The following is a 12,290-nucleotide window of genomic DNA, read 5'->3' as shown; positions in this document are numbered from 1 at the left end:
ATAGGACAGGCGGCCAGGCAATGTTCGGGGGCCCTGAGCTGGGAGGGCAGCACCCCCCGTGGCTGGTTACATGGCACATTGTAACAACAGGTCTGTTTTATGTGTGTATTCTGTTTTCCACAAAAATGAAAATAATTAAGTCTTGTGTTTATTAAATTCTCTTTATTGATATTATTAATTTACCGTTCACCGTAAAAATGTCCCGCAGCCAGCAGAGTGATTTCGCCGTTGGGCCCCTGTGGGAGGCCCTTAAGCCCTGTTGCTCCAGCGACTGACTGGCCTGCCGTATGTCGCTTTGGATGAAGGCGTCTGCTGGATACGTTCACGTGTCGAGTTGTTATGAACACGTGGTACCTCGACGTCTTTATTTCTCGTTCGTTTGTTTTTTATTCTATGTGAAGCTGGATGAATCAGTGTTACTATGATTCTTTGTAGAGAAACATGAAATATCTGTATCATAATGACTAAAATGATTTGTTTTTATGTTATGACTTAAATAAAATAGGATTTGATCTAGTGTGGTTCCCAGGTATTAATATGCATATTTTTTTCAAGCTTTCATTTATTAATTTTATTTTATTGCTTAATTTAACAGGGACAGTTGGTAGTTAGTAGCTATCCCAGAGTTAGCTAAAAAGATAAATTTCATCTGCAGTCTGCTTTACTGATCCCGACTTACAGGTCGAAATGACGGTTATATAAGGGTAAAGCAAAGGTCGGTAGTACCGCATACAGCGGTTAATACGGTAGGAAAATGGCGGTTCCTGTAAAGCATGTGCGGCGTGGATGACGGAGGAGGCTGCCGGAGCGTTGCCTTGTGGCTGTGTGAACCGTAAGCGACGTTACAACGATCTTTTAATACTGTTAATATGGTGACCAGACTTCACATGGCTTTCCGGTTGCAGTCTCGCTGCTTTTATAGTTAGTGTTTCATACACATGTACTGTCTGGCTTGTTAGCGGAGTAGCAGAACCAGGCTTTGCGATTAACTGCTTTGATGTCTCGTTACAATAATTATTATCTGGCCCTAGAAGCTGAGCTGGATGTGCGGTTTGGTTTTTTGTTAAATAAGTTTGATGGGCTTAGACTGAGTAGGTTGTTTGAATAACACGGAGCCCAGCGTGACACTCGATAACGGTATTTTCAATTTCGGTTTCGTTTTCTTAATAAAGCGCGACTCTTCCGTATTTCTGTTTTACACGCTTTGGCTTTTCATGTTTGCTTGTCTGTGTTCGCAGTTTGAAAGGTAGCCGTGTACAGCACTGGGTGTAAACTGTAAATAACCTGCTTATCTCGTGGTGGATGTCACTGTATCTTTACTGATATTATAAAGTGTCAGATAGCAAAGGCTATGAATCGGGAAGCGAGCTGAAAATCAGCTGGGATGAAGGAATGTTATCAATGTTAGGAATGTGAGCAAAGTTACTAAATTGTACGGGTAATTTTAAGTTATGAATTTCCGGAAGTTTGAAGAAGTAGTTACTTTGGATAGGTGATTTATAACTGTCTAATCTAGTACTATTCGGACAAGAATGTTCGGTGATCCCTTTGTTAAAAAAATAGTATCATACAAAAATATATGTGGCGCACTGGTTATTTTTTCCATCTTGGTCTATGTGGTAGCAGTGGATCTGCTACACCTCTGCCTCTGTCCCCGATTCCAGCTGGTTTTGCTTTGGCTGAGGCTGTGTCACTGCAGCAGTGAAGCACTGTGATGCAAAGAGCCATCGCTTAAAGCAGCTGGTACCATTTAACGTCCAGTTGTTTATTCCCGCGGGTGTTCCGTTCGAATGAGGAAATCAAATGTAGCTCACGTCACATGCAGTGCTGGGTTGAGCTTTGACAGATTTCAAGTAGTTTGACAAGTAAGAAGGATGTTGTGCGCAGGCTTTCTGGCTGAGGAATTACAATAGCTGTATGTGCTTTGTTATGAGGCCCAGTGATTTAAATGGACATCTTCTTACTGTAGAGAAGCTGATAAATGACCAGTGTTTTCAGTCTGTCCAATAAGGAGTGAACTCATCAGTTGTGTGGAAGCATGACTGCAATGCACATGCATTTGGGTTTGACGGAGTCGCCTAACACCGCGATGTTACCCATAGATACGTGCCATTTAGCCTCTCGGAGTAGCCTAGCTTGTCTCTGTCATCACTTTGACTTCGAACTAAGAACTTTATCTATAAATGGAGTCTCTCTAAGTTGGCGGTGTTGCCGTTGTGCCAACAGATACAGTGTAATGCAGACAAATCACTTGTTTGCTCAGTATTTTCTGTATAGAATCCAAAATATTCCCATGCAGTGATAGTTTTTTTTTTTCGTAACCCATGATTGTTTGCTTTTCTCATTCATCCATCCATCCATCCATCCATCCATTTTCCAAACCGCTTATCCTACTGGGTTGCGGGGGGTCCGGAGCCTATCCTGGAAGCAATGGGCACGAGGCAGGAAACAACCCAGGATGGGGGGCCAGCCCATCGCAGGGCACACTCACACACCATTCACTCACACACACCTATGGGCAATTTAGTAACTCCAATTAGCCTCGGCATGTTTTTGGACTGTGGGGGGAAACCGGAGTACCCGGAGGAAACCCCACGACAACTTGGGGAGAACATGCAAACTCCGCACACATGTGACCCAGGCCGAGACTCGAACCCGGGTCCCAGAGGTGTGAGGCACCAGTGCTAACCACTGCACCACCATACCGCCCCCTTTCCTCATTCATTTTTGTAGAAATTTTTTTACAAAGGCGCCATACTGTCTATGCGCAAGTCCAACAGCAAGGACAGGAATGTTTGTGATTGGCTTGAGAGCTCATGCCGAGCTCATGTAAAAGCTGCAGCAGTCATGCGTCGCTTAACCACTGGGATATGCTGGGAGAAATACCTCATTGGGCGATTTCGTGATTGTGTGAACATCAGAGTGTACTTGCACAGCCCTAGATGGTATAGCCTACTGCATGCCTATTATGGTATAAGCCTAAATGACGAGGAAAAGTGCAGTGTAGTAAATACAAAAACCAGTAATGTTTATTATCGTTATTGAGTATTACGGACTGTCCATAATGGTGTGAGCTATAGTTCTACACGACTGCCAGCACAGTGGGTTGGTTCACACTCGCATCACCACAACCACGTGAGTAATGTGTCACTGGCCAATAGGAATTTCTCAGCTGTATTACAACGTTATGGGACCACTGTTGTATATGTGGTCTGCTGTCGACCGAAACGTCTTTATGTGCCTCATAACTGTACTAACTAGTGTAGAAATTTTGAAAAGAAACCAGTATTATACTTGCAAAGTTTTTATTTTTATTTTGTATGACCGTAAAAAAAAATGTTTTTTTTCTCTACTTATTGCGCAGCCTGAGTTGAGACCATCAATATCACATCGTGATTATAAGATGCACACCTAATGATCACCAGGGCTTTAGCTGACCGGCGTAAACATTCACCCAGCTTCCGTCTTTTCGGTACTATATGGACATTTACTTACCCCTACAATTTGGTAAGCAGATTAGTAGTTCATCTAAAATATTAATGAGATGCGTATTAATGGGATGCGTATGTAATTCGCATCTAGGACTTTAAACTGCAAAATATCGCCACACCACCGTCGTCCTTTTATCTTGTTTATCCACAATATATCCTCTTTTAAAAGATGTAATGGGTGCTGAGCTGTTCCTTTCTTCACTGCCACTTAAGTGTGTATTTTTACCATGGTTTAGCAAAACAGTAGCGTGTGGCGTGCACTGCTAACCGAATTTAATAAGCATAAGTCTCGTCCTGGGTTATTCCCTGCCTTATGCCCATAGATGGTGTGGCGTGCACTGCTAACCGAATTTAATAAGCATAAGTTTCATCCTGGGTTATTCCCTGCCTTTTGCCCATAGTTGGTGTGGCGTGCAAACATTTGCTCATCAAATCATTCAATAGATTATTCAGTTACTAATGTAATGAATTTTGACAGCAGTATTGTTTTGTAGCAAATCTCTGGGCTCCTGAATTCAGTTCAGTGAACCTTTAAAGTTTTATTAATATATTGACTGTCTTACTGATGTTTACTATTTGCTGTTAATTTGAAGTTAAGTTGACTCTTGCGGACCTGGACCCTTCTATGATTGTCTTTCAGATCACTGACATCATGATTACCCCGACTTTCGAGCTGAGCCAGGACTCTGATTTCCTGCTCCTGAGTATCCGGGTTCCCTACACCAGGGCAGCTGAGTTTGACCTCTATATCGACGGAGAGGATTTCAAATTCTACGCCAAGCCCTACTTCCTAAGGCAAGTGGCCTGCCCTGTTCATAGACCTGTGTAATGCTCCCAAGGGGCCGCACCTAGATGCAAAGCCTGTATAAGCAATAAAACTGTAAAGTTATCGCCGTTTGTGTGTGGCTTCCTCTGTGGTTTGTTTTGTCCGCTGTAAACAGGCCACCGGTGTGATAAGTGTTTACACCTTATCGGGTGAGAGCTCGTCCTTGTGTGTGCAGGGTGAGCTGCTAGCCATGAGCTGGAAATGGCGTGCGATGCATTGGCATGGGGGTTAGGCTTCAGCGCCATCCCTTGGAGCCTCAAAGCAGATGAGAACTCCTGACTAACTCACCCGTCTCACTGCAGATTGACGCTTCCCGGAAGAATCGTAGAGGATGGAAGAGAAAAGGCCTCATTTGATATTGATAAAGGTGAGGAATGTCAGTTCAGTTTCGGCGTTGCTGTTTAACCGCGTGCAGTTTGAAAACATGGGCTTTTCCCTGCGATCGCCTTGCCACACTTGGCCTGAACCAGCAATGCAGAGCAATGTTTGAGGGGAGAGAGTGCAGCATGGTGTAAAATGTCCATCAGAATGTGTGATAATAGTGCAACAAGGTATCCAGCAAATGGACAGATCGGAATGAATGCAGATGGTCGTTTGGAGATAAATGGGCAGAGTCTGTGTGTGTGTCTCTCTTTTTCTGGCTGTGTGTGTGTGGCTCTTGCACAGCCTGCAGGTAGAAGCCATTCCTTTTTCCACCGTTAAAGGATCTGATGCTTTGGTACCGTTTGCTAAATGGTAGGAGAACAAAAGGTCCAGGAGAGAAAAGAGCAAATGCTCCAATCTATACTGTGTCTCTTGGAGTTTTTTGTTTTTGAGGAAAAAATTCTGTAATATTATAATAAATCATGCGCTTCCCCAAAGACGTGCAGCTCCGCCAGCAGACGGTCGGGCTTTTGGATCTTCTAGGGGTACCTGGTAAACGCAAATAATCCCTAAATGCGTGGTGCGGCCTGTCGCCCGACACCGCAGCGATGGCTTCCCGTTCCTCTACGCTGATTGGCTGCGTGTCCAGGTTAGGTGACGAGCCGACGTTTGCGGTCCCGGGTCCCTGGTGTATATTTCACACTCACTAAAAACCTTGTCAGACTAAATTACACACGGATGCGTCTCCCATTTAGTGCTATTAATTGGTGAGTGTCAGAATAAATCTCCTTTCTCAGTAGAGCAGCTTGTTTCTCGTGAATGTGTCTGCATTTCCACTGCGGAGGAAAAACATTTTGTTCTCGACGTTTTCGGAATTCTGATGATATGATTGTATACAAATGCGACGAATATCTGTAATTAGCCTGAAAAAGGAAGGGAGCATGCTTTCCTTGTTTATGAAATCTCAGTTGCGCACTGTTGCTTATTAATGACATCCATTATGCTCGGATTATGGAGACGCTGCTAAATTGCGTCGAGCAGCTCCCTCTCGCCTTGCTAATACAACATACTCTGACATGCCAGATTTAAATAATTTAGCTGTACCTCAAGTAATGGCTGTCCCCGTTTACGCATGTAATTAGAAATCATTTAGACGCAGCCTGTGGGGCCGGCCAACCCTCTTACACTCATGGCAGTCAGTGGCAAAACGCTTTTTTAAGGTAAACACCCCAGCAGGCCCATGAAAATTTCATGAGGTTATTAAAATGCATGAGGGAGTGAGCCTGTTGTCTTCTGGAGTCGTTGCAGGCTAGAAGGATCGTAATCGCTTTTGAGTAGTCCTCACTTTTAAAGCATTTTCCAGTAAGCTGCTATGGAGTCAGATTCACATCACGAAATCCATTCACCGGGATATGATTTCGCAAGAGAGCGGGAAGAGGAGCAGCGATACCCCAAGACTGGACTGGGCTGGACTGGACTGATGTGCATGCCAGTTTCCTGGGGGAAGATGTGTCCTCGGGTCCCTCTTAACCTCCACAGGTCTCCCCTTCAGCTGAATAAATGCCCTGACTCATTTCAGCGATAAGCATCTAGCCTAGAACCTAACATTTGCAAGATGCTTAAAATGTGGCTAGTTTATCACTGTCTCAGATAAAAGTGTGCAGGTGAATATATCATAATGAAGGGAAAGACTCAGAAATGGGATGAGAACACATTTTTATGTTTATAAAATATATGTATATATATAATAAATGTAGCAGTACAGTCTTTACAGAGACTCTAACTGCCAACTTACCTCCAGAACTCCTGCGCCACAGGCAGTGAATTCAGCTCTACTCTACTTTAACTAACCACCGTCATGATGGGGACCCATTAACAATAGACTGGAGGGGCATTCGCCTTGCATTACGTGACACATAAGGTGGACGGTTAGCAGTTCTGCCAGAGCTAATATGTATGTATGTTTCTCTTACAATTAAATTCAGACACGCAGCCATTTTCTGCTGTTTTATTCACCCATTATTTGCAAATTTTCAATTGTAGTTAATTCCTCACCTTCAGTATAATTATAAAAGGGAGTTCACTGCTATTATTATAACGAAATCCGGAGTACATTCTTGCATTGAGCACCGCCATGCATTTTAAATTAGTCCGACCAGTTAACGTGTTGCTTCCTGAATTGTGATTTGGCTTTTGTGTTTGAGGTTATGTGTGGTGAACGTGTCCTGAAGCGGAGGTTCGCGTTTCCATGACATTTTTAGCATCCCCAGCTCAGGTCGGTGACCACAACAGTGTGAAGCATCCAGTGAGGAGGGATGCCATCGTGCTTCCATAGGAGTTGACAAGGGCTGCTGGCGACATCTTGACCTTCCTCAGATGTTAGTGGAGCCTCTTCATCATGTCTGATGTGTCCATTCATCATGGTTCATCATCAACAACTTAGCCGTTGGCTCCTTTCAGAGCTTCTCCCAATGTTGTTAGTTGTAATATGTTCAGCCTTCGACTTCCATGACCGATTCCTTATCCTTGCTGACGTTCTGGCAGTAGAGGTTTTCCTAGCATCACTGTTCTGTAGGCAGATTCACTGTTGCTGGTGATAATCTCTGCAAAAGCTGATACCATGGACAGACTTGATGGTTTTGGAGTGTTTTCTGTTTGTCTGCATGTGACACGCTGGTTTGTTGCAGTGGAGCGGAGTATATGTAACTGGCATTAGTATGAAGGTTAAAGCAGATTCAAGCTGCCCGAGATCACTTTCATATGTTCCATTACCCATCTTCCATGACAGTGAGGGTATGTGCCACCAAGTGGTGGTCATTTGAACTGTCCTCTCTGTTTTTCTTTTGGCCAAGATTTAAGTAGAAGCTATGGGCTTTCAGAATGTGTCCTGAGACTGGCTAACTGCTTAGCCAGCACAAAATTTATCCTCCCTCTCTGAGAGAGAGAAGTCAGTGTGTTCAGCTGGGGATCTTTGTTTTCTAGTTGAAAGGCATTATAAAAACTGGTAGGCTGCCTTAATTGGAGTGTAGCAACCATCCAGTGTGTTGGTGTATCAAATGGCATCATAGTTTGGATTTGTGGACCCTGCAACAATGACTCTTCCCTCAGAATGTTGGTGATATGGTGATGTCATAAATCTCAAAGTCCGCCGCCCCATTCGACATTCCGTAGGTCCACTGCTCCTGCCAGCGCTCTGTAGGTCCCTCCATAGGTCCACTACTCCTCTGTGTATCTGCTGCTCCTGCCAGCGCTCTGTAGGTCCACTACTCCTCTGTGAATCTGCTGCTCCTGCCAGCGCTCTGTAGGTCCACTACTCCTCTGTGTATCTGCTGCTCCTGCCGGCACTCTGTGGGTCAACTGCTCCTCTGTGGGTCTGCTGCTCCTGCTGGTGCTTCTTCGATCCGCTGCTCCCACCGGCGCTCCATGGGTCCGCTGCTCCTCCATTGGTCCACTGCTCCTACATTGGTCCGGTGCTCCGTCTGTCCACTGCTCCCGGTGGTGCTCCATCGGTCCGCTGCTCCTGTTGGCTCTTCATTTTCCATGCCATCTACTCCTCAGGCCTCTTCACCCTTCGTGTCCCCAAGGAGTCACCAGGAGAGCACTTCGAGGGCCTGGACATGTTGACTAGTCTTCTGGCTCCCAAAGGCTCCAGATCAGCCAAGCCCCTCGTGGAAGAGATGGGTACCTAAAATTTCTTGCTGTGGGCATTTATGTCTATTCAGCAATGTATGAGCCCACCTTGAGGTCCTGTGTTGTTGCAAGGTTTCAGGACATATTTGGGCAAAGAATCCATTTTTTATGGGCAGAAATGCTTTTCAGATACCTGTGAAGGTGCTGCAGGCGGTGAAGAAGAAGAGGATGAAGACTTTGACTGGCAGATGGAGCAGGAGGTGTATGTGGAGAGCTCGGAAGAGGAACTCGGATCCCTCCAGAAATACGGATTTGGAAACCAAAGGTCCGGAGTGTTTACCAGGCTGCAGGTAATCCCTGGAGCTCCAGGCTCAGCGCTTGTTCTTAAACCCCCTTAGGCAATTGAGGTGAGATTTACACAAATCCTGGGAGCTGAGTGGCCGATAGACTCCTTCAGTACGCTGTTTAACCTGACACGCGTCGCTGATTATCCAGCTGTGCGAATGACTAATGCGTAAATTTGTAAGCTGTGTCGATTTGCTTTTCAGCTTGGCTTTCGCTAAGCAAATAGATTGTTTAAAGTGTGAAGTGTGTCTGCATTGGCTGCAGATGTTAAGACGAGGTAAACACTGTAGACAGGTTTATTGCAGTGGAATCTAACTTTATTATAAGGACACACGCTCTGCATTTTTGCAGAAGTCATTATTGTCTTGCGCTAAATTCCTTCATGTTACTTATCGTGTCTCTCAGGAGTTAGAGGGTTAGGGTTAACAACGAGGACATTGCAGATCTTCAGTTTTCAGCGTTGCACAAACACAGTTTAGCTTCACATGCATGGTGCATGTTATGTGCTTCCTAATATCGAGGTGGTTTGGACTGACCTTGCATTTTTTTTTTTAATTTGCTATGACCATCTTGTTTTTGGGTCTCACCGCTCAGCTGGTGGGGAGGAGATGGTTCCAGGCTGACGTGCCCCACCCCCGAACATTTGCAGCTTCCTTAGGCCACTGTCCCCCCTCCCACCCATCTAGGAGGAGCTCGGCGACATCGTCGACGTGAAGAACCCGGATGCCAGCACGGCCACGGAGAGGCGGGAGAATCGGCTCGCTGCTGAAGACACCTTTTTCTGCCCGGACCATTACCTGTGAGTCCGACCGGCAGTCAGTTACCCGGCTCTGGGAGACGCATCGCTGCCTGCTCGCCCGTGTCAGTATCGCAGGCTGGCTAGAAGACCTGTGGCTAAACGTCACTCTTGTTCCTTTTGTCATCCTCGCACTGCCTGTCCTCAGCGTCGACCTATTTGAAAATGAGGAAATCGGGAAGCTGGTTAAGTTTTGCCCATGGTGGAGCAAGTGTGGCCAAGGTGGAGCGCAGGCGGAGCACAGCCAAGCAGGTGAGTGTACCTCATGTCCGTCCCCGCTGGCTACTGTGGTAAATCTCTTCTTGCTACTGCAAAGATGATGCTTTCATTCCTAATCCTAAGACATGTTGTTATTGTAATAGTTATTAATAATAACGATCATAGTGCAGGTCTTCTGTCTTCCAAATTTTCTGTTTATTCCAGAGGCGTGGACCCTTAAACCAGCAGCATTTGTGGCACAAACATTTATTGCTGCAAATTGTGTTACATGAAGTAATTTCTTTTTCATGTCATGTAGTGGCAGCTTTGGACCAGCAGGTGGCAGGTTATTGCTAAAAACATTGTTCTGGTTTATTTTCAAGAGTTCAGCTAGGGTGAGCTTATTAAAATATCGCCCCAGTCTTCACGTTTATGTTATGATATTAAAACTTGTTTTTCCACCATTAGGTCGCTGAATTTCCTCTCTCGCTGCTTATTCCAGGCCTCCCTCTATCTTTCTGTGTCTTCATCTAATGATAGTATCTGAAATCAATGTTGTTAACGGTGCGGTTTTTCTGTTTGTTTTTCATCTCCCCAATGAGGGTTTACCCGGCCTTGTCCTAGAGAAGCCCTGTGGTCATGTGATAATCCCACTGGTACTCTGGGCTAAGATCAACCACATAAGGGGGTTCCTTGATTATTATTTCACCCCCAACCCCCCCCCCCCAGACAAAAAAGATCCCCTCAGGGTGGATGGCATGAACTTGCCGTCCCAGTGGCTGAGCTGACAGATGGTCGTGCTTCTCAAGTTAACAGCTGAAACTTCTGCACGGCGCCTGCCTTTCTCCCAGGCTTCACTCCCTCTTGGCGGTACTGCTGGTGTCCTGCATCACAGTGACAGAGAAGGTCGACCCCATGTCCCTCCGGATGCCCCGGAGCCACAGCATGGCGTCACGGGACACCATCTGCGGGCTGCCATTTTGGATCAAAAGGGCTGCTAATTTTTTCGTGTAGCTGCTCGGCCGCAGATGAAACATCACGGGTGTGACCCATGACCGCGTGGGTGTTTGATGTCCGAAGGGAGGATCTCTGTGTGACGTGGAGCTCCTGCGCGAGACGGAGGTCGGGCGTCAGGCTCGCAATCAGACGGTGGGAGGCTTTCATCAGGGACGGGATTCTGAGCAGATGACCGGTAGCCGGCGGGAGGAGGGAACACACGTGCAGGTCGAGTGCCGGGGAATCAAAGTGTAGTTTTTCCTCTCGTATAAGAGGCAACGTTCATCTTCAAGTAGAGAGAGAGAGAGAGAGAGAGATATCCTGCTCAGTTGTGAGCAAAGGAAAAGATGATCATTAATCCTTAGGGGCCTTGCTGGAGAGGTCAAAGGTCAGAAGTGTACATGAAGGGGGGAGGAAGGTAGGGGCCAGCCCCTGCTCAGTAAATGATACAGCTTCCTACCCCCACCTCCCAGCCCGCGAGCCCACAAGGCCCTGGCAGTGAAAGGAATCCCTTTGTCTGATAGGTTCAAGATTCTGTCGCTTTTCGTGTTACAATCAATGCAAATCTGATTTATTAAGGTATCACTGCTCACTCAGAAATCCCCCCTGAAGCTTTGCTGCTGCCCCCCCCAGCCTCCCTCATTCACAGCACATGCTGTTAAACAGGCAACCCCCCGCCGCCCACAAAAGAGGGTCTTTCTCAAGCTACTGCCTGCTGCGTTTTCCACCATGAACCTCGGGGGCGCAGAGCCGTGCACGTCGGGGCCGTCTCCCGAGACGCACAAGGTTGCTAGTGGTGTGTCTCCCCCAGCACCTGTTCATGCACATTGGGGGGGGGGGGCATCTCCCCCAGCACGTGGTCATGTACATCGGGGGTGTCCATCCAACATCAGTGGTGAAGAGTTGCCTCCCCCTGGCAAGGAGGGACAGCAAGAGCTGAGGAGGATCGTTGTGCTCAGCCTCCCTCCTGCTGGTCCTGGAGCCTCTGACACTGTCAGGTGTAACAGCGTAACAGTGACCCAGCTCCCATCACCATTCCTGTTGTAAATAGGTCACATGCGCACACAGGGATGTTACTGGGTGCTGCCCTCAGGGGGCGCCCTTCCTTCAGCCCAGTCAGGTGTGTCTGTCTTGCTCCGACCTGTCCGGTCCCTCCCCTGGAGCATACTGTCACCCCAGGGGCTGGTAACCCTTCTGCCCGGGACCAGATAACCAGCGTCAGCCCACCACTGGGAATGAAATAATTGCCAACTTGTTTGCTTCTCTGCTCTTGCTGCACATCTGTGCCCGTTATTTGATTCGCAGCGGTTTCTTGTTGGTTATTCTGCCAAAAAAACGCTGATTGAGTCACTCCAGACCAGAGCTTTTTAATTGGATGAAATTCACATAATAAGGTGTAGGCCATGGATTTAAGTGTGGGGGTGCTTCCTCTCCCCTCCCCACGCCCACCCACAAATAAATGCGGCTGCATCTGTCTGTCCTTTCGATTGTTCTCGACTTTAGCATTGTGGCTGCTTCTGAAGATCAGAGACATCCTGTCGCTCACGTAATTTGTCACTCTGATGGATTGAGTTTCCGTCCAGATGCCTTGGACTTGCAGCAGTGTTTTAGCTGCTCTCTCTAATAGCTCATGAAACCCTTGCGC

At 46.8% G+C, this 12,290-nt stretch overlaps 1 protein-coding gene across 3 annotated transcripts in view; it reads left to right on the top strand.

Annotated features, from left to right (window-relative positions):
- The first annotated feature begins 695 nt into the window (after positions 1 to 695).
- The window catches only part of shq1 (SHQ1, H/ACA ribonucleoprotein assembly factor), a 29,141-nt gene continuing 17,546 nt past the window's right edge, over positions 696 to 12,290 (top strand). The window contains exons 1-7 of one of the 3 annotated variants that reach the window (XM_049022608.1): positions 696 to 832; positions 4,132 to 4,281; positions 4,615 to 4,684; positions 8,239 to 8,361; positions 8,500 to 8,660; positions 9,342 to 9,454; positions 9,600 to 9,703. In XM_049022608.1, the coding sequence (XP_048878565.1) occupies positions 4,144 to 4,281; positions 4,615 to 4,684; positions 8,239 to 8,361; positions 8,500 to 8,660; positions 9,342 to 9,454; positions 9,600 to 9,703 (709 nt within the window). In that variant the 5' untranslated portion in view covers positions 696 to 832; positions 4,132 to 4,143. Of the gene's footprint in view, positions 833 to 1,192; positions 3,136 to 4,131; positions 4,282 to 4,614; positions 4,685 to 8,238; positions 8,362 to 8,499; positions 8,661 to 9,341; positions 9,455 to 9,599; positions 9,704 to 12,290 lie in introns of those variants that run through there. The other 2 variants (XM_049022607.1, XM_049022609.1) reach the window with 2 other exon arrangements.

The sequence above is a fragment of the Brienomyrus brachyistius genome, chromosome 8 (assembly GCF_023856365.1).
Source record: "Brienomyrus brachyistius isolate T26 chromosome 8, BBRACH_0.4, whole genome shotgun sequence".
In the NCBI taxonomy this organism is placed as follows: Eukaryota; Metazoa; Chordata; class Actinopteri; order Osteoglossiformes; family Mormyridae; genus Brienomyrus; species Brienomyrus brachyistius.
This window is presented reverse-complemented; position numbering and strand designations above follow the sequence as displayed.